At 41.7% G+C, this 26,181-nt stretch overlaps 1 protein-coding gene across 19 annotated transcripts in view; it reads left to right on the top strand.

Annotated features, from left to right (window-relative positions):
• Positions 1–213: 213 nt before the first annotated feature.
• Positions 214–26,181, top strand: part of LOC133429235 (uncharacterized) — a 43,777-nt gene continuing 17,809 nt past the window's right edge. For 15 of the 19 annotated variants that reach the window (XM_061716611.1, XM_061716628.1, XM_061716629.1 and 12 more), the window contains exons 1-17: positions 5,048–5,194; positions 11,448–12,790; positions 15,501–15,785; positions 15,906–16,010; positions 16,143–16,261; positions 17,385–17,603; positions 17,760–17,847; positions 19,190–19,342; positions 19,771–19,868; positions 20,121–20,293; positions 20,375–20,491; positions 21,077–21,334; positions 21,491–21,607; positions 23,012–23,926; positions 24,032–24,247; positions 24,344–24,571; positions 25,366–25,593. In XM_061716611.1, coding sequence (XP_061572595.1) covers position 5,194; positions 11,448–12,790; positions 15,501–15,785; positions 15,906–16,010; positions 16,143–16,261; positions 17,385–17,603; positions 17,760–17,847; positions 19,190–19,342; positions 19,771–19,868; positions 20,121–20,293; positions 20,375–20,491; positions 21,077–21,334; positions 21,491–21,607; positions 23,012–23,926; positions 24,032–24,247; positions 24,344–24,571; positions 25,366–25,593 — 4,663 coding nt within the window. In that variant the 5' untranslated portion in view covers positions 5,048–5,193. Of the gene's footprint in view, positions 464–5,047; positions 5,199–11,447; positions 12,791–15,500; positions 15,786–15,905; positions 16,011–16,142; positions 16,262–17,384; positions 17,604–17,759; positions 17,848–19,189; positions 19,343–19,770; positions 19,869–20,120; positions 20,294–20,374; positions 20,492–21,076; positions 21,335–21,490; positions 21,608–23,011; positions 23,927–24,031; positions 24,248–24,343; positions 24,572–25,365; positions 25,594–26,181 lie in introns of those variants that run through there. The other 4 variants (XM_061716615.1, XM_061716613.1, XM_061716627.1 and 1 more) reach the window with 4 other exon arrangements.

A 26,181-nucleotide genomic window follows, 5' to 3' on the forward strand; every position in this document is an offset into this window, starting at 1 on the left:
GATTTAAGAGTAGGCTATGCTTAAATAACAAATAAATGAAATAAAATGATAAGAAAACAGGTAAAATAATAAAAAGCACAAGTTGCTGATTTAAGAATACGCTTAAATAACAAATAAATGAAATAAAATGATACGAAAACAGGTAAAATAATAAAAAACAAGTTGTTAGAAATAAGGGCAGTAGAGTGCAGCAGGTAAGTATAGTTGTAATAATATAAAACATACCAATTTAGGGGTTGTTTTTTTCATGCAAACTAATAATTGTGAATTTCTGAAATACCCTCCGCCAAGGTAAACGTTGTTTTTATGGTGGTGTGCTTTAATTCTGTTTAACTATAATGTGTCCTAAATTAGACTTTTATTTCCTCAACTGATTCCCTGTTTCTCTGATTCCATGTTTTCTACCCGGCCACACCATCTGGACTGCCTGTTCACTGGGAAATCACCCTCCATTGGAAATGATGTGAGTATCAAATATAATGTAATCTGACTAAAACAGAAAGGAGCTATACTGCAGTCATGATGGGACCGAAACACCGGTTAAATATCATTTTATTCAATCATATTTATCTTGAGAATAGGCTTCTATGTTATGCTTGGAAACAATGCTGTTGTTGAAGTTTAACATCTTTGCTCAACTGCAAAGACGCATTTCATTTATATTTAAGAAGCACTTTTATAACATCATAGCTCATCAGCCTCCATGGTGATTATCAAATATTTATTTTTGAATGTTTCTGTCATCCCTTGTAACTCCGTCACCATTTTCTAGACACCTGATTCAAATATTTGTGTCTTCCCAACTGTAGCTTTCAAATCTTGATTTTTTTCCCCACCTCTTCACATCTTTAGACTCAAGACATTATCCAAAAAATGACAGTGGCTAACATTATTGAACACAGTTTTTGTCGAGCAGTTGAAGCCCTCAGCTGACTCATTTTGGGAGGGGTATGACAGTGTCTCTGGAGGCCTCTGAACGCAAACACACCTTTATCTCTCACGAACACATGCTCACATCACGCACAACACTTCAGCGATAAAGTAGAGTAGAATTGGCGGGGTTTCCCTCTCACAACAAAAAGTGTATTTGTAATTTTATTTTAAAATATCTGCCCAGATTAAACAGCAAATTTGAAAAGCTCTAGCATAGGGGAGACCATAGAAATGCAGTTATATTGCACTGTTCTATATTTATTGAAAACTAATAAATAGAAGAATATTTATCCAGTTTTGACACCAGACCATCACGCTGTCCACCAACTGAAGTCACCAACATACATGTCACAAGTATATGAGCGTGATGCGTTTACAGTCTCCACCAGGTGGCAATGTAAACTAACACAACTCTGCCATTATTATGGCATCCCAATGATCAAATATAATGCAGCATGCACTTAGTTGGCTGAGAATGTCTGCCATAACTTGTTTATTGTTCTGTGAGCCTCAGGGTATGGTCTAGACTCTTTGAAAGGTCGCCTTGAATCTCAGGAGACATCTGAGCATATTCAAATAAAGCATTTCTTTCCTAATAGGATTTGTTAATAGATGGAGTCAGCAGTTTCAGTAGCTACACATCTAGTCCTGTTCTCTCTGTTAAGATGTTGTGCGGCATGCTGCACTACAACAGTCTTTCATACCCCGAGCAATTTACATTCCTGTAAGAGAATCCAAAAGTAAGATCAAAAAGAAATTGGGGTGCTGTGTCTTCTTGCGGTGAAGGGCGGAAATATGGACCTTTCCTGCTTCATAAATTCTTCATAACATAATGGCACACTATGAATATTGATGTTACCCTGCATCCTGCTAGAGCTCCTGAAAGCTCAGCACAAATGAAAGAACAAACCTTGCAACCATGCCTCTGTTACATGCAGTCGAATTTCGTATTTAAAGCTCTTTTAAATCTACATGTGTTTTACATAAGATTCAGGGGGACTGATTTGAATCCTAATGCAGAATCGAAAGTCAGAGAGAGAGATGAACCGGGTGGAAGTGGTGTGATAGAGCATTATGCAATCACTGAGTGATGGTGCCAGAGAGGGATAAAGATGTTCCAAACAAACATAACATAACCCCCCGAGCACTCAGCTGGAGTAAAGCAACACACCATCATATGTGTGTGTTTGGCTTGCTCTTTTGGATGAATGAGGAAGAGTAGCAGGGGAAGCTGCGAATTTGTGTCAGTGTTTTTGGGTGTGTCTATAGTGCAAAAGCGTGAGTTGTGGGTAGTGTCAGTGTCTGTGGTTTCAGGCTGTCACTGTCTCTGGGGACAGTGAGTCTGTAAGTGCTGCTGCTTCTCTCCTCCTCCCCTCTGTTTTTGGTCTCTCGTCTCTCTCCTGGGCCCAGCTCAACACCTGCTCCTTGCAGTAGGCACAGGGCTGGGCCGGGGTTTCTAAGCAACCAAGGGTCTTCATATGTCTCACCAACTCGCTCATTAGAGCCAAAACTCAATCAGAGGAAGCCGGTTCAACGTGAATAAACTACATCCAGAAGTATTTGCTCTTGTTTTACTTTGTATTTGAACCCTGTTAGGATTCCTGTGAATGCCTGGTTTTTTGTTAATGTTTAACACCGTCAGTTTGATGGTGACGTCACTTCATGCTGTGGTCAAAGTCCTGAAAAATAAATACCACTCAACTGACATATTCTCTCTTTTTTGTACAAAAAAAAAAGAAACTGGCATTTCCCATTATTTCTTTGGGGTTCCTTTAGAGTGGCCTTCTAAGTCACTAGAATTATGGACTAACCTACAAACTGGTAGCCCCCCCCTAGCCCCCCACACACACACACCCCTATTTAATGGATAGCCAGTCAATAGCCCAGAAGTGACCTGGCACTGATTCGCATGCCAGACAAGCATGCTACTATGAGACAAAAAAAATTCCCCGTGTGGTGATGAGAATAATGAACCCCCTCACTCCAAACCCCCCCACCCCCCACCCTCCTCACACCACCACTTCTTGCTGCCTATAAGCTTTATGTCCCTAATGGGGTCAGGCAGATGGGTGGGGACCACTCAGGCCCTCATAAAGACATCTAGTGTGTGTGTGTGTGTGTGTGTGTGTGTGTGTGTGTGTGTGTGTGTGTGTGTGTGTGTGTGTGTGTGTGTGTGTGTGTGTGTGTGTGTGTGCGCGTACGCACAACCATATGCATATGCTTTTGGGGTATGTTTGTCATTGTATTTTCATCTGGTACTTTGAATTGTTACACTTATCTCTACCAAGGGTGCATGGTTGCATTAAAAGAAACAAGCCCTACTACTGTGTCCCCTCTGCTGCCCTCCTATTTCATGGACATTGTACCCTGTTAATGATTGCTCTCCTTTATGCTCTTTGTATTGACAGTCATTGCAATATGCAAATACTGTGGTAATCCGTGATTGAAACCTTAAAAGTACTTTAAATACCTCTCCGAATCACAGTGTTTCCCTGGCATTGGAGTATTTAAAGGGGACCTATTATGGCATGTAATACCTATTTTAAACAGGCCTTGAATGTCTTAAAAACAAGCTTTTGATTGTTTTTGCTAAATAAATTAGAAATTCAGCCTCTAAACCATGTCTTTATCATCCCCGTCTCTAACCTCATTATCTATGTGGGATTCTGAGTGGGCGGGGAGGCTATGATAATGAGGCTCTGTGCTGATTGGCTGCCTGAAGGACGTGATACACCGCTACGAAAAAATGGCGGAAGCTCCGGCTGACAGAGTTACCGTGTCCTAACTGCCTGCGATGCAAGCGACAGCGACAAAATCAATTCCATTGCTTTATTTTCTTTTGGACTGCCCTAACTGGCAGCGAGTGGCGCAGCGCGAGGCGGCGCGAGGCGGCGCGAGGTGGCGCGAGGCGGCGCGAGGCGGCGCGAGGTGGCGTGAGGCGGCGCAACGCCGCAGTTAAGGCTGGATTATGGTTCTGCACTAAACCAACGTAGAGCACACGCCGCTGCCGTGACGCCGTCGTGAATCCTCCAGACTTCTCCGTCACTCCATTTCGCCGGGGTGCAGTACCCCCCGTGACCGCTAGGGGGATGCGAACTTTTCCTGAAGGGTTTATCCGACTTTTCTGGTCAGAGTGAATCAGATAGGGATAAGAGATAAGGACAACTATTGTGCAAAAAACCAAAACAAAAAAAATCACACATACACGAAGAAAAGAGCGCTGAAAGTTCACGACTCCTTCATGAGCCGGAACCGGAAATGCGTTGCTACCAAGCGAACCAATCACAGCCCTCTGGGTCTGCGTTGGTCTGTGACCTCTCGACGCGTAGTTACAATTTGTGGGAGGTGCGAGTCAGGCACGGCGTGGCGTGCGGCGTGGCGTGCGGCGTGGCGTGCGGCGTGGCGTGCGGCGTGGCGTGCGGCGTGGCGTGCGGCGTGGCGTGCGGCGTGGCGTGCGGCGTGGCGTGCGGCGTGGCGTGCGGCGTGGCGTGCGGCGTGGCGTGCGGCGTGGCGTGCGGCGTGGCGTGCGGCGTGGCGTGCGGCGTGGCGTGCGGCGTGGCGTGCGCGCAACCTGCGGCGCACGCTCGGCGTCGATTTGTTGCAGAATCATAATCCAGCCTTTAGGACGTGGTGTTTAGTCGTGGGCGTGGTTTGCATCTTGGTTACGTAACGACAGGAGCAGAATCTGAACGGCTCGTAGAAGCCACATCACACTGGACGGCTCATCCGGGCGGCTCTACAGACACTGCAGAATTTGGTTGCTTTCCTCCTTGTCTGAGTTGTCAGGGTGAGGGGAGACCACTTTATATGTTAAAGCAAGAAAAAATGTGTTTTTCATAATAGGTCCCCTTTAAGTTTCCATAATAGAGTGAGGCAGTTCGAATGAGCCTGTATGAAGGTCCATCCATCCATCCTCCAGAGCCGAGCGCGCCGCGCGCTGGTTGCAGCGCGGGCGCTCGGCTTAAGGCTGATTTATGGTTCCGCGTTACGCCGACGCAGAGCCTACGCCGTAGGTTACGCGGCGACGCGCACCGTACCATGCGCGTCTCCGCGTACCCTACGCCGTACGTTCTGCGTCGATTTAACGCGGAACCATAAATCCGGCTTCAGCCGAGTACCGCCCCTTTACGAGCGGACACCTCCAGCAAAACAAAGCATGTGCATCGTCCCGGCATTGTTTCTCCACTGAACCAGCGGAATATTACGCGTTTGGTGGGATTTTGGACTTCCGTTTTTCTTCTCCCTTGATGCAAAACCTAGAGTAGGTAAGCCCAGTTTAAGCAGCGTGTCCGTTTATCAGCGTGGACCAGGTCCGTTTGTTTTGTTGGACATTCGGCGCCATTTTCATGCAGGATTGTTTAAATGCCCTGACATGTTGGTCCGATTAGCGGTTCATTTGAAAAGTTGGGCATTTACGCTCGTTTTGGTCTCTGCTATCACTCGACTTTATACTGTTTAAATTGTTCCAGCAGCTTCAATCTGACCACGTTTAAATTATCCTTTTAAAAAGACCAGTATTGATGCTTTTAAAATTAATAACTGAGAAATATTCCCGACTCTTGGAGGCTGTGATGTGTTGTTGTTGTTGTGTCTTTTATATACAGTATTCGTGTTATTTTTTTGTCAAATGTATGTAAATGGCCAGAAACCTGTTTTTGGAAAGACCACCGTTTGCACAAGTTTATTTAAGACTATAATAATTTCTTCTGTATTGTTATGGTGATGCTGTTTTTGGATATTACAATTTGTAAATTATAATTTTTGAAAAATATTTATTTATTTTGTTCGAGCTTTTCGTTTAGCAATCTTTTGACAAGTAGGATACAACAGACAGGTGCGATCATAATCAGGATGAAAATGCTCATGTTTGGCTGTTTTAGCAGCAATTTCCCCAAAAAAGTGTGTGCTCAGATACACACATGTCTTTTGTTCTTTTTTCTTTTCTTCTTTTTTAATTTGGTTTCAGGGACTTCTCTGCTTTGCATTTTGTTTTCTGCTTGACATGTTTTGCTTTTGCCCCCTTGAGGAATGTGTGGGATAAAAATACCCATTTCTGTTCTGAAGAGGTGGCGTTTGTGACTGTATTTAGTCGTGTGCCTTTGCAAACCATAATGCAATCGAAGGAAACTCATCCAATAAGCCTCATCTCCATTGATGATACTGCTGAATATATATAGTCAGATAATCTTTTGTGCAGATATGACGTACAGAGGATGAGGGAGAGACCGAGGCAGCACTAATGCAGCAGAACTGGGGAAGTGCTTGCATGGGCGACAGAAGAAAAACACAGATGTTTAAAAAGGATGTTGATAAGAAGCAGGTGTCTGGGTCTTGCATGCAGCTGAATCAGTGGTATTGTGAACAAACGGAGCTACTGAAGTTATGAAGAAGCCTTTTTTTGCCCCTGCTGTGGGAGAGTGAGGTCATCGAGGTCCCAGAAGAGCTTGCTGGGTGTAATCCTCTTTTGGGAGTTATGATGCATTCGTACAGTTAGACTACTACTCTGTCATGTGAGCATAACTAAATTGGAAGCAGACGAAAACCCTGCAGGGCCTCCTGCTCTTATTCTTTTCAAATAAAGAATGAGTTTAGTAGTTACAGCATCAACTGTAAATCAGAATTAACATCATAACTTCACAAATAACTTTGACGCCAAACTGTATAAATAATTCCTCTGTTGATTTTCTATTCCTCCTGCATCCTGTTCAGGGTTACAGGCGCACTGGAGTCTGTCCCAGCTGTCATGGCGAGATATGTCCTCCACATGTCACTGGTCCTTTAGGGCCACACAGAGACAAACAATGCACGCCCACACTCACGCCTGCTTTCCCCTCAGAACTACCAGTCATCTTTATGTTTTTGGACTGTGGGCTGGACCTGAACCAGAAATCTTCTCTCTCTGAGGGTTACAGTGCTAACCACAGTTGTACATTCAAATCCTGAGAGCGAGACATCTTACCATGGATCTGGTTTTTGTCTGCAACATCATTTCTGTCATCATGTGCCATAAATGTGTCTAGAAAGTATTTCTTCTAAGCGCTTTGGCTGAAGTGATGCTCGAAATGGACTCAAAATTGCTTTTAGGGAAACCAAATTAAATCAATCATGCCAATTCCTCCTTTTCCCATGTCGCTTCATGTTACAGCATCAGGCCCAAGGACCATCTGTGCGTATTGATTAGTTTAGGAGAGAGATTGGGGTAGGCTTACACAGATAACCAGACTAAAAAAAAACACAACAACCTTTTGTTCACATATCGCTGCAGTTAGGATGTACAGTATGTGCTCCGGTCAAAGCTTTGAGTTAATCTGACATACTGTATTATTACAACCACGGGATCATAGAAAAAAGGAAGTACTTTTATGTAATCTGTGTTGCTGTGTGGGCTTATGTGAGGGCCGGACATATGAAAGGTTGAGCAGTGTTAGCATGTTTGCCGGTGTTCACTCAGAAGTGTTAATATGAGCAACCATGTGGAAAAAAGGACGGATATTTTGGCGTTGGTTTCATTTCTGTTGATTTTCAGCCAGGTAGGCGGAGCTCTGCATAAAACCATGAATCAGCAAAGTGGATCACAAGCGCCAGGTCCTCATTCTTTCCCATAGACACAAACGGAGACAGTCAGTCGCACCCAGGAAGACAGTGAGATGGGTCCCTGTTGGCAGGTAGATGGAGATAATCTCACTTGGTCACTTGGGGGCTGATTAACTCTAAACTCCTTCTAATTCCTTAAGCCTGCTCTCAGTGTCCAGGAAACATGCTTTCTTTATGCTCGAGTGTTCGTACGAGGTTATTTAGGACTCCTTTTACTCATCATGGTAAAGAAGTGGTGTTTTGAGCCTTCAAAACAAACAAAATGTGCTTCTGTTTTCTGACGAAGCCATATATTATGTAAGTTTTTGCCACTGTGTACATATTTGCACATGTGTGCATTTGTGCAGTAAACTGGACAAAAATAGAAATGAGCTGTCAAGGCAACTAATGAATCCTTGCATCTTGCGCACACGGAGCTATTTATACTCTATACTTCCTCCTCCTCCTCCTCCTCTGCACAGTCTTCTCCATTCAGTCCTTTCATCTGATTTCATATAAATACACTGATGTACTGGAGCCAAACCAGCTCTAATAGCAAGACAATTGCCAGAAATGTAACTTTTGAAGTTTAATCCAAGTGTCTCGTTAACATTTTCAGACAAATTTGTTCATGAATTCTTGCAAGTTCAATGAGATGAGCGAATACACGGAAGGTTCCTTTAAGTGATTAGATATCACTTAAAGGAACCTTCCGTTTCACAGACCAAACCACATTGAATCTCTTATAATTTCTCATGATTTCTCTACAAAAACACAAAATTCAAATAAAATCCTGCGTGAACACCAGTCCTGGCGCCTGAACCTGATTCATCAGCTCTTTGTGAGCTCCCTTGCTAGAGGGTGGCCTACTTCATCTATAATTTAGCTCATTACAGACACTAATTGGATGGCATTGAGGGCAGATTTTTTCCCCTTTCTTTTCAAACAGAACCGCAATATTTCATGTAATTGCCTCCACACCAAAGCGGAGGCGACATTTGTCATTTTGCTGGAGATTGATAGTGTGCTGAGAGATCCCGTGGCGTTTCTGTCGCCGTCATGATTCGGGTTGGCCCTGCTCAGCTGGCTGATAGCAGAGATGTTAGTTAAGTAACACGAAATGGAGGAGGCAGCAGACACAAACTCAGCTGGTCCATTAGGAACATGTCTGTTTCCTGACAATCAGAATTGAGATGACGGAGCATTAAAACACCCAGAGGAGGCTGTGGGCACTGATGCAGAAAGGTGTGGGCATGTGTGTGTGCGGCGGTGACCTAGGGAATAGACCTATGGGGGGTCCTATGGGGGAAGGGTGGGCAGGATTAGTAATAGAGTGGCGCTCAGTTATTGGTCACTGGACGCAAACAATGGGAGGGCTAAAGAGGATTTGGCGTTGGTGTACCCCTCCTCCTCTCCTGCTGTCCCGTAGTGCCAGTGGGAAGTGTATGGCACAGAGATCCTTTGGGGGGCAGCCCTGTACATCTGGAAGATTGGCCTGTCTGCTTGTCTGGCATTTTGTCCTCCCCCACTCCACCCTGAGCTGGGTGGGACTTGAACTACATATGGATCAGACGAGCAATGCCACATTAGTCACCGATTACACCGCGCCAGACTCCAGGCATATCTGTGGAGCTGAAGATACTTGATCATGCTGAGTGAAGCACTATAAGAGAGGTGTCCAGGGATTAATTAGTGCCCGCCGTGTATTTTAGTCAGATGAGTGATTGAATCAGCTGACAGTTGAAAGTTTCTAATTCCACCAGATCTTTCCTGTCGGCGCCGCAACACTCAGTCATTCAGTCGCCACAGTTTGTATTTCAGAACATTTGGGGAAAGTATTACGTTTTTAGCTGCAGCCTTGATATTCTCCACGGCTGCCTCAGACATGTGGAAAAATTTGATTATTATTCTAAAGACATAGTGGCCAAGAAGAATTATCCGTTATCTTTGATAGTCCTGAAAATCTATAGGTCAATTAATAAAATCTTACCAAAATCTTAGTGTCCGACCGATCAGCCTTTTTTTCGATTATTTCGATCACCGATTAGGGGGAAATCAAAAAGACTGATAGCCGATATCAGCCGATACGATTATTACCCTTTTTTACCTTTTTGGGAGAAAACAAATTTCAATACAAGAATTCATTTAAATGAATGGTGAGCAATTTATTGCTTTAACTAGGAAGGACAGCAATATTCACTTCGCACGGCTCACACATCAAAAGTGCAAATTATGGAACATCAAACAAAACAAGCAGCATTTCAGTTATTAAAAATAACATTAAGTGAATTTTCTCTTTACATAAAATAAAAAAGCTGCCTATAACAAATTAAGAGGAATAACAGCCTCAATTTTAGAACAGTCAGGCACAATACTCCCAATTCCCAGACCCAAACCGACTTGGAGGTAGTAACAGTAAGCTAACTAGTACACATGACAAACAACCAAACTACAGGTTGTGAAAATGGCTACACAGGTTGTTTTTTTAAGTGCAAATATTTACTTAAAAATTCGATTTTTTTTTGGGGGGGGGGCGATACCGATTATTAATAAAATTATGAATATCGAATTCGCTAATCGACCACGGCCGATTATCGGTCGCCCACTACAAAATATATTATCAGTTGATGCACCTTTTTGCCCTTTTATTGTAAAAAAACAGTAGGTGGTCCCAGTGTGCCAGAGGAGCATGTGTGATATGAAAAGCTTGAGGAAGATGACCCCGGCGCTGCTAATAGGAAGTTCCAGAGCAGAATTCCTCTCTTGTGCCAATGTGATTTAATGAGTCCCTGATTGGTCTCAGAGCTCCACGCTGATGCTCTCTGCAACAAGGACGGCTTTTGTGTGATGAAATGACATTTGTGTATGTGTGTTTTTGAGCTAGATTATAATCTGTGGGTGGCAGTTTACTTCATGTTTCATAGACTAGGTCTGTTATGAGGATAGGCAGCTAATGATACATTTAAACACATTTTTGATTGGCTACACTTTTTTGTTAATTTCTTTGTGTTAATTAATATAATTGCACAGTGCACATTTTTCCAATCTAGGTAGTCAAGTCCAGGCATGATCATTTCTTTCTTTGCATAGCAAGTGAAGTATGTTTTCCAACGGTCAGATTATAGTCCACTTTCTCGTTTAACCTGATCCAGTTGCAGAGGTGTCAAGTAACGAAGTACAAATACTTTGTTACCTTACTTAAGTAGAAATTTTGGTTATCTATACTTCACTGGAGTAATTATTTTTCAGACGACTTTTTACTTTTACTCCTTACATTTTCACGCAATTATCTGTACTTTTTACTCCTTACATTTTAAAAACAGCCTCGTTACTCTATTTCATTTTGGCCTTTAAACAAAAACTATCCAGTTAAATTGCTCCATCCGGATAGAGTGAATTTGGTTGTGGTTGTTTCAGATGTTCTTGTCCAGTTTTGTTCTTACATCCGTTCCCTCAGATTCCTGCAACTAAACTTGGATGTACATTCCAATAAATGTTAGGATAAATGATAACATGCCTCTGAAGTTTGACTTTTTGCACCATTACAATACTTATAGGCAACTAGTCATCATATCTCCTGCTCTCTGAAACACATGTTAATGCTCAATAGTACACATATATGGTTCTTTAATATATTAGCATTCATTTTCAATGGCTTTTGTCCTTAATGGCTTTTTTCCCCCTTACATTACTTTTACTTTTATACTTTAAGTAGTTTTGAAACCAGTACTTTTATACTTTTACTTGAGTAAAAAACTTGAGTTGATACTTCAACTTCTACAGGAGTATTTTTAAGCTCTAGTATCTATACTTCTACCTGAGTAATGAATGTGAATACTTTTGACACCTCTGTCCAGTTGCAGTCATGTAGTGCAGTGTTATGTTCTGTGCAGCACGATGACCTTTCTCCATCTCTGACTCACTTCTGTTCTCCTTCCCAGTGGCTACCATGACAACAGAGCCAAGCACTGTGAGTGAGGCAGCCACAGAGGGCAAGCAGAAGACCAGCGGTGGTGGCTCTGAACCCAAATCTGGGCCGGCGAACAAGCAGAAGACCAGCGGTGGTGCGCCTGCACCCAAATCTGAGCCGGCGAACAAGCAGAAACAAGCGGCAGCAGCGTCTGAGCAGGAAGGGGTTCAGGCGAGCAAGAAGGCCCAGGAGCAGGCTGCCGAGCCTGGGCCTGCGAATGAAGCCAGCTCTCCTGAAGAGGAGCAGCTGAAGCCTCGGACCAGGACCTCTGCCGGCAAAGGCCTCTCTCGCCTCTTCTCTTCTTTCCTGAAACGTCGGTCGCAGTGCTCCGAGGGCGAGGGCTTCGAGGCCGAGAAGGCCAAGGACGAAAAAGCTGAAAAAGAACAGAAAACTGACAAGGTAGAAGATGAGAAGGTGGAAGAGGTGAAGAAGGAAGACACGGAGGCTAAAGCTGTGGAGGAAAAACCAGAGGTCAAAGAGGTTAAAAAGAACGAGGAAGAGAAAATAGAAGAAAAAGAAGAGAAGAAGAAAGTAGAGGAAAAAGTTGAGAAGAAGGGCAGTAAAAAGAAAAAGAAAGAAGCAAAAAAGAAAGCAGCAGATAAGGATGAAGAGAAAGTAAAAGACGAGACGAAAAAAGAAGAAGAAAAGAAAGAGGAGCCAAAAGAGGAGAAGGCAAAACCAGTTGTAGAAAAGGGGGAAAAAGAAGAAGAAGAAGAAAAGAAGGATACCCCTGAGATCAAAGAAAAAGAGGCAGAAACTGGAAAGAAGGAAGAAGAAAGAGTTGACAAGAAGGTGGCTAAGAAAAAAGAAAGAGAAGAAAAAATAAAGAGAAAGGAAGAGGAGAAGGCAAAAAGGAAAGCAGAGGAAGAAGAGAGGGTAAAAAAGAGAGAAGAGGAGAAAACAAAGAAGAGAGAAGAAGAAAGAGCAAGAGAGGCTGAAAAAACAAAAAAGAGAGAGGAGGAGGAAGAAAAAGTGAAAGAAGAAAAGGTTAAAAACGAGGAGGAGAAAGCAAAAGACGAAAAGGGAAAAAAGACAGAGGACAAACCAAAAGAGGAGTCCAAAAAAGAAGAGGAGGACCTGAAAGAAGAGACTAAGAAGAAAAAGAACGAGGAGGAGAAGGGAAAGACCGAAGAAAAGCAGCAGAAGGAAGAGGACAAGGGGAAGAAGAAGGAAAAGGGGAAAAACAAAGGGAAGAAGGAGCCCATTGAGGAAAAAGTGAAAGCACCAATCGCTGCTCCAGAAGCTGAGCTTAAAACGGAGCCAGACGCCGAACAGGCTCCAGATCAGCAATCAATAAGCAGCGCAGAGACACAGGTGAGAAATATTCACGACTGTGGACCGGTGTCCATTTACTGCAGCTTCCCCTGATGCCCAGTTGTTCTCACGATGGTGGTCTGGATCCAATCCCCAGCCACCAACATGGGATAACTTTGATGCAACATGGCAGAATGAATGAGTTTTCCTTGAATATCACTGATTGTTTAATCATTGGAAGCTAATTGTAACTAACCTTTGCCAATTTGGTTTATGCTTTCATTATTATTAGGGGTGGGTATTGGGAAGGACCTCACGATACGATACGCATCACGATACTTGAGCCACGATACGATACACATTGCGATATCCCGATTATGCGATATCCCGATTATTATATTCTACATAGTTCACCGAAAAATGTTAAAATGCATTACACGTCTTAAAATCCAAGTTGTATATATGTACATCAGATGATAGTGATGGATCTTAAAATCCGAGTTGCACGTTCATCAGATTATAATGACAATTCATGGGACAAACTGAGTCAAAACAATGTTTTATTATAACTATACAAGCTAAAGTTACAACATATTTGTATATGTTTTTCATATTATTTACATCATATGAAATTAACATTACATTTAGTATGAGGTTGCTTTAATTATGTGGCAAATGATAATAAACACAAGAAAGATGGGTACTAAAACCAAGGACAGCCACAGTGATCAGTCAGTATAAATATAAATCCATAAATAAATAAACCTCTGTCCCTTATTTTACATTTTTTAAGGACAGGCAATTGTGTTATATAAAAAATAAATTATAAAATGAAATAAAACGTGAAATAAAACCTGAGCTCAGTGCAGGGCCCTCCCAGGGTTGGTAGAGAGTGGCAATGCCCAGGACTGTCACTTAAGTAGGAGCACTGGGTGATAAAATGGGAAAAAAATCGGGGATAAAAAAATATAAAAAAAAAAAAATCGATATTCAAATTTTTAATATCGATATTGAATCGGCTGGAAAAGTATTGCGATATATTGCCATATCGATATTTTTGCCCACCCCTAATTAGCACAAGCGCATTATAAATCAAGTCTCTATGATCACAGTAAGTTGGTGGTTATTAAGACGTCTTTTCAGGAGCTGATGACAGTGAAGGGGATGGTGACGTATCAGCTTTCATAGTTGTCCAAATTTTAAAACCTGGGATGCTGGGCTGAAATTTTGAGATAGATATCCACAGTTCAACATATAACCCAGTTTATTAAAAATATATATGGAATAACTTAATTGGATTTCTGCACTATGCTTAAAAACAAGCTGGTTGATCTCCAATCTAAATGTCATGAATCAGACCCCAGGCCCGTCACAATATGATAACTTGACAAAACAAAAACCAAAAAGTGACAACTCAACTGAGATTAGTACATAACCATATATTTCTGAGATTGCTCCCAAGTGGCAGCGGCGGGCTATGACGTGTAGATGCAGATCGGTGGCAGAACCGTGTTCAAGGTGTGGATTCTGCTGCTTTTAACGCCGGTGTGACAACGAGATATCAGATAAACCACTACTGCATATCCAGGATTTCAACTGGAGAGCTTTGGCATTGCTTTTAGGCAACTATTACCCCAACTAGGCATGGGACGATATGAAAATTTCATATCACGATATTAGTGGACAAAAATATCACGATTACGATATTATCACAATATTAGCGCGTTGCTTATAAAATTCTTAAAATGCAAGGAAAAACACTAACCGTGGATCCACTGGTTCCTTCAGAACATTTATTCTCAAATCATTCTCAACACAGTGACACTTGAGGTAGAGAACAAATAGTGTACTGTAAATGTTATGCATTACAAAGTGTAAACTATAGTACCGGTACCGGTACTTATTTGAACTTTCTTTTTTTGTAAGAAAATACTTCCCTGAGAGTCGAAAGAAATAAGTGACAAATAGAAATAAAGTGACAAAGTAGAGCCAAATGCACACTGATTGTATTACTCTCTGAAACTTTAACAGTGGCTGGCTGCCTGCTACTTAGTACGGCTCTCTGGAAAAATAATAAAATAAAGGCACTGCTCTGTAGTATACAAAACAAAAGCTGCATGGCCAACACAAAGATTGAGTGAAAATAAAGTGCCACAGTAGTCAAATGCACACGGATTGTACTACTCTCTGAAAAAATATTAAATAAATAATAATAATAAATAATATTAATAAAATACATGAAAAAAATAACACTGGCTTCTACCTGGCTGGTAGCCTTGTGTGACAAAAAAAAATAAAAAATTGGCGATAATTACAGTACCCCACGATAACGTTATCGCGGCCGTTTTTTATCGCGATATATGATAATATCGTATATCGCCCCATGCCTAACCCCAACCCTTTTTTTTTAGAAAGAAAGATGAACTTTTTCCATGCTAAGCTAATGTGATATGTGTTTTTGTTTTTAGTTCATAAAAGGTTGTTATCAGTCTTCTACCCCTTCTATCCTCTCTCAGCGTGTGTACACATCATATTGTAGAACAGGGGCTCTTTTCTCTCCAAATGAAATATTTATGATCTGCATAGCTTACTATGGGAAAGTGCAGTGACTTTGAACTAAAAGCTTAGTGTGATTTAAAGCTACAGCTAGATATTTGTGTTTCACTCTTGATCTCCAGTGTTGGCTCTATTGCTGTCATCAGTCTGCATTGCTTTGCCGTCTTGTCATCGGCATCTGACACATACAAAATATCTTGTGTTCTTTGATCAGCCTGTTCCAGGGGAACCGAAGCAGGAGTCTGACATAAAGAAGGAGCCTGAATTAGTGAAGGAAGTGAAAAAGGAGGACACGGATAAAAGGGAGGAGGAACCAGCAGAACAGCAGGAGGTGACCAAAGGAGAAGGAAAAACAACGGAGGGGGCGAAGAAAGAGAAACCGGTTAAAGACAAGAAGACGGAAAAGAAGCCAGAGGAGACGAAAGGCTCCAAACGTCAGAAAACCATGCAGTGTAAAGTCACCTTGCTGGACGACGCTCAGTTCGAGTGTGAGCTTGATGTAAGAGCCCACAGCTTTAGTTTTATTTCTAATTTTTATGTCATCAACGTACGTATAAGCATCGATACCTAAAGAGTTTTCATGCACTGATGTTTGTCAACCCATGTGTCTCTCTTTTAGAAACATGCTAAAGGTCAAGAGCTTTTGTCAAAGGTGTGTGACCATGTCAACCTGCTGGAGAAAGATTACTTTGGTCTCTCTAACTGGGAAACTCCAGCCGGCAAGGTATTCTGGCTTTTCTCACCTTAACCGTTTTTTATTCTTTGAGAGCAAAACTGCATTAAAAAAACAAACAAACATTGACATGACATTTGTTGTAAGTGGTTGCTTTTCTTTCCCCTCGTGCATCTTCTGTAGATATGGCTGGACCCCTCTAAAGAGATCCGGAAACAGGTTCCTGGTGCCGTGTATGAGTTTACATTCAACGTGAAGTTCTATCCTCCTGATCCAGCGCAACTCACAGAAGACCTCACCAGGTACGTTCTTGTAGTTTCTACTTTCTGTCCAACCTCCTTCCAGCAAAGATTCCCATCTTCATAATAGGGGTGTAACAATATATCGTGCCACGAAATTTCACGATACAAAAATGTCACAATACGTGTCGTGGAGATGACAAAGTGTATTGCGATATTGGGTTATTAATATTAATCTATTGTGTTGACTAGTAACGCGCATCCGACCTCGACCGCACCGCGCGGATCAAAATCTTACTCCGCTCAGAAGAAACTAGTACTGTTTTGAGGTCTGAACTTTTACTAATGTAAGGCTGGTGTAGAGTTAAGCCTTACCTTATTAAATTAAACCTTTGTCGGGTCGTGAGTAGGATAAACACAGAGACAACTTCTGCTGAGTTCCAGTGTACTTTAATGTCCGCTCAACAGCGTAGGATTTTAGAACATCAACACAGCACCTAGTGCCGTACTGTGGCGTATCACTCCCCCCAATCTAAAACAGACTAATCACTACAGATAAACTGACTAGTTTAATTATAGTCCCTGATTTACAGAATATAAAGAATATATTTATAAAATAATGAACCCTGAATTAACAAAATAACCTTCTTAACAAAAATAAATCTCCTCTTACACTTATAAGGTGAGCATGAATCAATCTTTTTTATGATGTAAAATTGTATGTATTTATTTACTTGTATTTATTTATTTAATTTTAGTTGTTAAATTTCTGGAAAAGAAAAAAGTCAAATCATACATGAGAAACTATTCAGTTTGTGGCAAAATATTTTTACTTGTATGAAACTGAAGATGCATAATGCAAACCTGACATTTACTTTTAGTTCAGTTTGTGTAAAATGGTTGGCCTGGCTTTCTCTTTAAAACTTAAACAGTTATAAAGCATTACAAACTGTAACAATAGGGCAAACGCACAGCATTATTTTGTATTTTGTGTCTTTCAAATAAAAGACAATTTCCTCATGACTACCTCATTCAAGGTTGTTAAAAAAATAATATATCGTATCGTATCGTTATCGTGACCTCAATATCGTGTATCGTGCCGTATCGTGAGATTAGTGTATCGTTACACCCCTACTTCATAACTTATCTGTTTTATTTTTTCTTTCCCCATTCCCACCTTCTCCAGGTATTTTCTGTGTCTCCAGTTGAGGAAGGACATCATGCGTGGCGTTCTTCCCTGTTCCTTTGTCACACTGTCCCTGCTGGGCTCCTACACAGCCCAGTCAGAGCTGGGAGAATATGACCCAGAGCTTCACGGAGCCGACTACGTTAAAGATCTGAGTCTGGCTCCTGGACAGAGCAAAGAGCTGGAAGAAAAAGTGATGGAGCTGCACCACACATACAGGTCATTAAAGGGCATGGGAAAAGATTGGCTCACATAGAGATGGTAGCACAGCTCACCTGAGGCATGCAAAGTTATATAGGAATAATTTAATGATAAAGTAACTGCAGCAATGAACCATGACTTTGAAAAAGAGCCGTCTCATCTGTGTGTGTCCAGGTCAATGACTCCAGCCCAAGCAGACATGCTGTTTCTGGAAAATGCAAAGAAACTTGCTATGTATGGCGTTGACCTGCACCAAGCCAAGGTACATTTGACCCCCACCCCCTCCACCCGCCCTCTGGATTAATCCTTTCCTGCTGATGGAGAGTTTTCATGAAAATCCTACCTCGAACTATGTCCTGATTGCATTTCATTTATAAAATGCTTGTCATTATATTGCAGCAGCAAGCCTGTATTGTACTGACGGCATCCAGATTTAATTACAAAATTGATGTCATCTCCTTTCAGAAAAAAAAAATCGAGATTAATACAATTTCAAACCCCATGACCTGAAACGACATGGTCTAAGTTATGTAAAAAAGCATGCCCCCTAGTGGCTGTTTTTGAAAGTGCTGGGAGATGCCAATGGTTGTGATTGTAGCCTCTTCTTTAGTGTCACTCCTCATCTCCTCGCCTCTCCTCCAAATCTCAGTTACATATTTTATAAAATGTATTAATTCCTTTTTTTTTTTTTTTTTTTTTTTTAACCTTGTCTGCACACATATTAATGATTGATACCATGAAGGTAGAAACCAAAGGTGTATATATATGTGCATTATTACTATATTTAATATATATACATATATATACGCATTAATTCCTAAAACGCACGTGGGGGAGAGAGGAGACTTGCTGGAGGAGCCGTCAGTGAGGATACACTAGTGTATCCTTTGCTCAAGTCTTTTCAGTATCTGTGATATTAACAGCAAAGGGGTAATTATTTGTTAATTTTGCACCATAAATGAAATCATTAGAAAAATACATACATTGTCACAAGCACTTTTGTTACTCATTTGACAGAAATGACCAGAGGCTGCAGCAAAACGATACAAAGATGATGCCGCTGTCATGTCGAGTGTCACATTTAACTACCACTGAAATCACTTTATATACAGGACTGTCTCAGAAAATTAGAATATTGTGATAAAGTTCTTTATTTTCTGTAATGCAATTAAGAAAAGAAAAATGTCATACATTCTGGATTCATATCAAATCAACTGAAATATTGCAAGCCTTTTATTATTTTAATATTGCTGATTATGGCTTACAGTTTAAGATTAAGATTCCCAAAATATTCAAATTTTTTGAGATAGGATATTTGAGTTTTCTTAAGCTGTAAGCCATGATCAGCAATATTAAAATAATAAAAGGCTTGCAATATTTCAGTTGATTTGTAATCAATCCAGAATATATGACATTTTGGTTTTTGTAATTGCAATACAGAAAATCACAATATTCTAATTTTCTGAGACAGTCCTGTATACCCATTACCTTCTCTCACCTTCTCTCCGTTTCTCAGTTGGGAGGCTGTAACATGCAGAAGAGTTCAGGATGGGTAAAGTCGAAAAATGAGCTCACGTTGATTTAATTCTGTTTTTTACATTCAGGATCTTGATGGAGTGGACATAACGCTGGGGGTTTGCTCCGGCGGTCTAATGGTTTACAAGGACAAACTGAGGATCAACCGCTTCCCTTGGCCCAAAGTGCTGAAGATATCCTACAAACGCAGCAGCTTCTTCATCAAAATCAGGCCGTCGGAGGTAAATCTTAATCGTTTACGTATTGGAGCCTCCACGTGCTGCAACTGCATGCCATCTAATGCTTTGGCATGTTCCATATACTCAGAAAATACATGTTTTTTTGGGCTCATATTGACCTCGTAAAGACAGCAAACCACCTTTCTCCGTAGATTCATTGTGTAGGTGAAACGTCTCCGACCTGGAAAATATATGTTTAATGTTATGATCATGACGTATGTTTGTTGTTGTTGATGCACATGACTGACCTCGCCCTGCAACAGGACAGCTTTCTTGTCTTTCATTTCAAGTTGTATTAACCAGAGGAAAAAAGAAAAATCCTCTATGTAGTGCTATTATTAATTGAAAAAAAATGTACTCTCACTAGTCATAAAAGAAAAAAGTATCTGTAATAGCTGAACAGTAAATTTTTTTTTTTTTTTACCTTTTAGCAAGAGCAGTATGAGAGCACCATAGGATTCAAGCTGCCCAACTACAAAGCCTCAAAGAAACTGTGGAAAGTTTGCGTTGAACATCATACCTTCTTCAGGTAAACATATGTTTTTCTAGTTGATTAAAATGACACTTTCTTTATCGGTACCAGGAGTCTTTCTCAGTTTCTCGATCTTGTAGACAACTGTTTTTTGTGCAGCTTAAGCTGTGGATTAAACCCCAGAGACAAAAAGCTACATACGCAGAGTCAAGTTTTGTCTCTTTAATAAGATAAAAGATAAAATTCAAAGTGTCAACATTGATTTAATTATAAATTGGTGAAAATAAAATCTTTGTATGTCTTACTCAGGGTTTCAGCAGTGGAGACTCCGGCATCACGTCGCTTCCTGAGCTTGGGCTCTAAGTTTAGGTACAGTGGTCGCACTCAGGCCCAGACCCGCCAGGCGAGCTCCATGATTATCCGTCCGGCCCCTCGCTTCGCACGCTCTGCAAGCAAGAGGCTGTCACGAACCCTAGATGGAGGTACGTGCACGTAACAACGTGGTTCTCTCATTAAAACCCCGGTTGAATAGGCCGCTCTCTGACTTTGTTTTGCTCTTGCAGCTGGAGATGAAACTCTCCAGTTTCTGCAACAACTCTCAGCATCAACCAGGTGTGAGACTGATGATTGGTCCTCACTGGTGGCTTCTGACAAAGCCCAGTCTTCTCCTGCGTTCCCAGGTACCAGGAACTGTGTGGAGCCACGCATGATGCCTTTTGGCATATTCCTAACTTGCTGATCGCTTGCTTATTGTTTTCTTTAACATACTCATCCATTCTCGTTCATCGGCTTTCATGTCATCAGATCTTAGAGGATGAAGCTTCTCGGCGCGGTTCATACGCCAGGAAGGTTTCTTGTTGTGACACAGACTTTGTTCTTCCCATGGCTTCTGGGAAGTGTGATACAAGTGCTCTCTTTAACCTTTTAACCATCTTTAACCCGGCCACTTGCAGTCTTGAGATCGCTGTTCCTTATTTTTGTTTTGGCAAGTTGTGCTCAATATGTCTAGTTAAACCTCCAAACCGACCAATTCATTACCTTGTCATCGGCTCTTGTCCGGGAGCAACGTGCGTTTCTTACCGTTTTTTTTAACTAATCTCATCTTGCAATACTCACAGCAGTCCCTTGCAAATGCTTGGCATCTTAACCATTTAACTGGGTTGAAAACGTGCTTGAATACCTGTGAGAACGGAGCTCTCACAGTGGCCGTCATCTGTCCAGCCGAGCCGTTACGTAACTGTCATCCCCTCGCCGTCTCTTCACAGCCAGCAGGGAGTCTGAGCAGACTCTTGCTCAGTTCTGGGAGGGGGGACGGTCCGTTCAAACATTCACAGTGACCGGGCAGGTCACCGTGACGGAGTACAGTGGCTCTCAGACCTTTACCCAGTCAGTCAATCAGCCCATGCAGGATCTGGCAGTCGATGTGCAGCAGCAGAGGAGAGATGAAGATCAGCGGTCCAAACTTCTGCAGCGTCATCCTCCCTTTTCCTCCGTTCCTCCTGCTGATTTTGTCAAACAGCCAGGTATCTGCACCGCTAATGCCGACAGATGCTTGTCTGCATTTTTCATTGTTTTGCTTTGATGTGTTATTTTTACAGTTTGCCAGTGCAAACAGGCAGAACACAAATTTTGTTTACGTGGTATAAAAATGATGCGTATTGTCTCTGTGGCGTTGTTAGCCAAACTCTTTCCGGACCGAGTGTTGCAGCCAGCACTGACGCAGCAAGACGATTGGTTCCTGTGCTTTGACCGAGTCTACGGCTCGTCCTCTAAACAGCTGTTTGAAAAGCCTGCGTGTGAGTTTCGTCGTGTGAACACTAGGGATGGGCGGTATGGACTAAAAAATGTATCACGATAATTTCTGGCATTTATCCCGATAACGATAAAAATGACGATAAAAAAAATACCAATTCAACTCCACCTTTTTAACTATAAATCTATCTCGCTCTCAGATCCGCCATGTTTGTTACACAAAAACGTCATCAACGGGAATTTATCTTCCTTTCTTTCTTTCTTTCTTTCTTTCTTTCTTTCTTTCTTTCTTTCTTTCTTTCTTTCTTTCTTTCTTTCTTTCTTTCTTTCTTTCTTTCTTTCTTTCTTTCTTTCAGGCTCCTTTCTTTCTTTCTTTCTTTCTTTCTTCTTTCTTTCTTTCTTTCTTTCAGGCTCATTTCTTTCTTTCTTTCTTTCAGGCTCATTTCTTTCTTTCTTTCTTTCAGGCTCATTTCTTTCTTTCTTTCTTTCAGGCTCATTTCTTTCTTTCTTTCTTTCTTTCTTTCTGGCTCATTTCCTTCCTTCCTTCCTTCCTTCCTTCCTTCCTTCCTTCCTTATATCCTCCTGCTCTCCTTCCTTCCTCCTTTCCTTGTTTTCTCATTTCCTTCCTTCCTTCCTTCCTTCCTTCCTTCCTTCCTTCCTTCCTTCTTTTTTTCCTTCCTTCTTCCCTTCCTCTTTTCTTCCTTCCTTCCTTCCTTCCTTCCTTCTTTTTTTCCTTCCTTCTTCCCTTCCTCTTTCCTTCCTTCCTTCCTTCCTTCCTTCCTTCCTTCCTTCCTTCCTTCCTTCCTTCCTTCCTTCCTTCCTTCCTTCCTTCCTTCCTTCCTTCTTTTTTTCCTTCCTTCTTCCCTTCCTCTTTTCTCCCTTCCTTCCTTCCTTCCTTCTTTTTTTCCTTCCTTCTTCCCTTCCTCTTTCCTTCCTTCCTTCCTTCCTTCCTTCCTTCCTTCCTTCCTTCCTTCCTTCCTTCCTTCCTTCCTTCCTTCCTTCCTTCCTTCCTTCCTTCCTTCTTTTTTTCCTTCCTTCTTCCCTTCCTCTTTTCTCCCTTCCTTCCTTCCTTCCTTCCTTCCTTCCTTCCTTCCTTCCTTCCTTCCTTCCTTCTTTTTTTCCTTCCTTCTTCCCTTCCTCTTTTCTTCCTTCCTTCCTTCCTTCCTTCCTTCCTTCCTTCCTTCCTTCCTTCCTTCACGTACCTTCTGCGTGGATTTATCACAGAACCATAAATCATCTTTACACAAAAACGTCATCAACAGGAATTTATTGTTTTTACCGTGAGATGACAAATTCTTACCGTGGGGAATTTTTTTGACGGTTTATCATGAACGGTAAAATATCGCCCATTCCTAGTGAACACCTGACCGTGGCCGCCTGAAAATATGTGTCGCACTGTCAACTCCTTTCAAGAATCAATGTGTCACTTTACTTTTTCCTCCTTCCAGCTGAATACCATCTCCACGTGGAGAAGCAGGGTATCCCAGAGGATGAACAGGAAGTTACCACTGTGAAAGTTACTGAGACGCGTCAGGAAACACTTATCCTGGTAGATAAACTGAGAGAGGCGGAGGTTTTACAAAGCAGGATCAGAGAAGTGAGGGACCTGGAGGGAAGGCTCCAAGAGGTTGATGAGATGGCAGAGAAACTTCAGAAGGTCATAGAGGAGGAGTTGGGAAAGGAGGAGGTGGACAAGCTAAGAGAAGAAGAGATTTATTTGGAGCAGGAGCAACGATTGACAGGTCAAACAGAAGTGGTGGTAAGGAGAACTGTGAGGATGATGGAGACAGAAGAGGAGGACTTGGATGAACAAATAAAGAAGGTGTTTTTGAAAGGTTTGTTGTCTGAAGAGGAAGAAGAGCAGGAGGGGGAGAGGATGACACAAGAGGGCCTGATAGACGACAGCTTGAGAGAGAAGCTACGTCAGATAGAAAAAGAATGGCAAGAGGAGGTGGAGGAGAAGTTCAGCCCTCCAGATGTTGCTGGCATCACTTCTGCGGTGGAGTTTCAGCAGGTTGAACGTAGGACTAAGAAAGTAACCATCGTAGAGGAGAAGGGGCCATCGGCCGTGACATCAGAAAAAGAATGGCAGGGGGAAGTGGAGGAGAAGTTTAGCCCTCCAGATGTTGCTGGCATCACTTCTGCAGGAGCGTTTCAGCAGGTTGAACGTAGGGCTAAGAAGAAAGTAACCATCGTAGAGGAGAAGTGGGCGTCTGGTGTGACATCAGACATGGGAGAGTTAGTGGAGGAGAGGACACAGACGGAGGTTACAGAGAGTCAGGTAGAGGATCAGGTGCCATATAAAGATGATTGGTTCAAACTTTTCCACCATCCTCCATACAAGGCAGTTATCAGACCACCAGGTACAGTATGTTGGTGTGTAAACGGCTTAGTAGCTGTGCTAATCTCTAATATTATAATATCACAATGACATGTTCACTCCCGTATGTCTTCACTCCCATGACTAGTTGCTGGCGTGGAGAGTGCTCAGGTGGAGGGGAGTGAGTATTTCAGCTATAGGATTGTGGAGACGACAGAGGTTGTAGTAGAGGAGAAGCAAACAAGAGAAAGGGATGTTCAACATCCGCCAGAGATCCTTCAACAGCCGCCATTGGTTGAAGTTGTGGATGACTGGTCTGTGTTGCTGAATGTTTCTCCCAGAGAATCCGCTTACGTACCACCAGGTAAAGCCAAAGCAACCAAACGCTGTTCTCCTTTTTTTTGGCGCTTGCTTACACGATAGAGGCAGCTCACCGCATTGTCCTGACTCTACTTACCAGTTACATCAGTTTTATCAACGGGAAGAGCGCAGCTGGACCGTGAAAGTACTGGCTCTGTCGTTGGAGCTGCGTACGTGGAAAAGGTGGTGGTGGTGGAAGAGAGACAGATAGTACAAGAGACTCCAGGGTATCTGGAAGAAGTCCCCCAGAAGCCAGTGGCAGACAGAGAGGATGACTGGTCCGTGTTGCTGAATGTTGCTCCCAGAGAATCTGCTTACGTACCACCAGGTAAAGCCAAAGCAACCGAACACGGTTCTGAAAAAGAACTTTTACTCCTTTTTTTTGGTGCTTTTTTATAGGGCTGGGCGATATGGACCAAAAGTCATATCTCGATATTTTCTAGCTGAATGGCGATACTCGATCGATATTTTTTCTGTGCCATAATTGGGGTTTCCCCCAAAGCATTATAGCATAGCATCTCTGTTAGCATCTCTGTTAGCTTATTTTTTTCTGAGGCAAACCCTTAAAAAAACAGTCAGTTTTAATACAAAGCCTCGTGCCAAATGTCACACAGGTTCCTTTATTAACAGAGGTCTGCACAATATCAAAATGTATAAAACAAATGAAATAAAAATAAACTGCCTGCATATATAGAATAAAAATGCTTCTTGAATAAAATGAAACAAATATCCCTTTCCTGCATAACAATTAAATTAAAATACACTGTGCAATTAATACAATGTAGACAGTAACAGGCAGACTTTTCCACTGAGGTTGACAGTTGTGCAAATAACAAAACATTTGTGCAAATCTCTAATAAAACATTCAAGTCAATTGGTCACAAAATAAGCTATATCAAAATCATAAAAAAAAAAAAATTATTATTATTATTTTTTTAAATCGATTTAAATTATATTGTCTCGTACCATATCGCGTTTGAAAATATATCCATATATATTAAAATCTTGATATATCGTCCAGCCCTACGAACACGGTTCTGAAAAAGAACTTTTACTCCTTTTTTTTTGGTGCTTGCTTACACGATAGAGGCCTCACCGCACTGTCCTGACTCTTCTTACCAGTTACATCAGTTGTATCAACGGGAAGAGCGCAGCTGGACCGGGAAAGTATTGGCTCTGTCGCTGGAGCTGCGTACGTGGAAAAGGTGGTGGTGGTGGAAGAGAGACAGATAGTACAAGAGACTCCAGGGTATCTGGAAGAAGTCCCACAGAAGCCAGTGGCAGACAGAGAGGATGACTGGTCTGTGTTGCTGAATGTTTCTCCCAGAAAATCTGCTTACGTACCACCAGGTAAAGCCAAAGCAACCGAACACGGTTCTGAAAAAGAACTTTTACTCCTTTTCTTTTGGTGCTTTCTTATAGGGCTGGGCGATATGGACCAAAAGTCATATCTCGATATTTTCTAGCTAAATGGCGATACTCGATCGATATTTTTTCTGTGCCATAATTGGGGTTTCCCCCAAAGCATTATAGCATAGCATCTCTGTTAGCTTCATTTTTTTCTGAGGCAAACCCTTAAAAAAACAGTCAGTTTTAATACAAAGCCTCGTGCCAAATGTCACACAGGTTCCTTTATTAACAGAGGTCTGCACAATATCAAAATGTATAAAACAAATGAAATAAAAATAAACTGCCTGCATATATAGAATAAAAATGCTTCTTGAATAAAATGAAACAAATATCCCTTTCCTGCATAACAATTAAATTAAAATACACTGTGCAATTAATACAATGTAGACAGTAACAGGCAGACTTTTCCACTGAGGTTGACAGTTGTGCAAATAACAAAACATTTGTGCAAATCTCAAATAAAACATTCAAGTCAATTTGTCACAAAATAAGCTATATCAAAATCATTAAAAAAAATAATATATATAT

Source organism: Cololabis saira, chromosome 3, assembly GCF_033807715.1.
Source record: "Cololabis saira isolate AMF1-May2022 chromosome 3, fColSai1.1, whole genome shotgun sequence".
NCBI classification, from domain to species: Eukaryota; Metazoa; Chordata; class Actinopteri; order Beloniformes; family Belonidae; genus Cololabis; species Cololabis saira.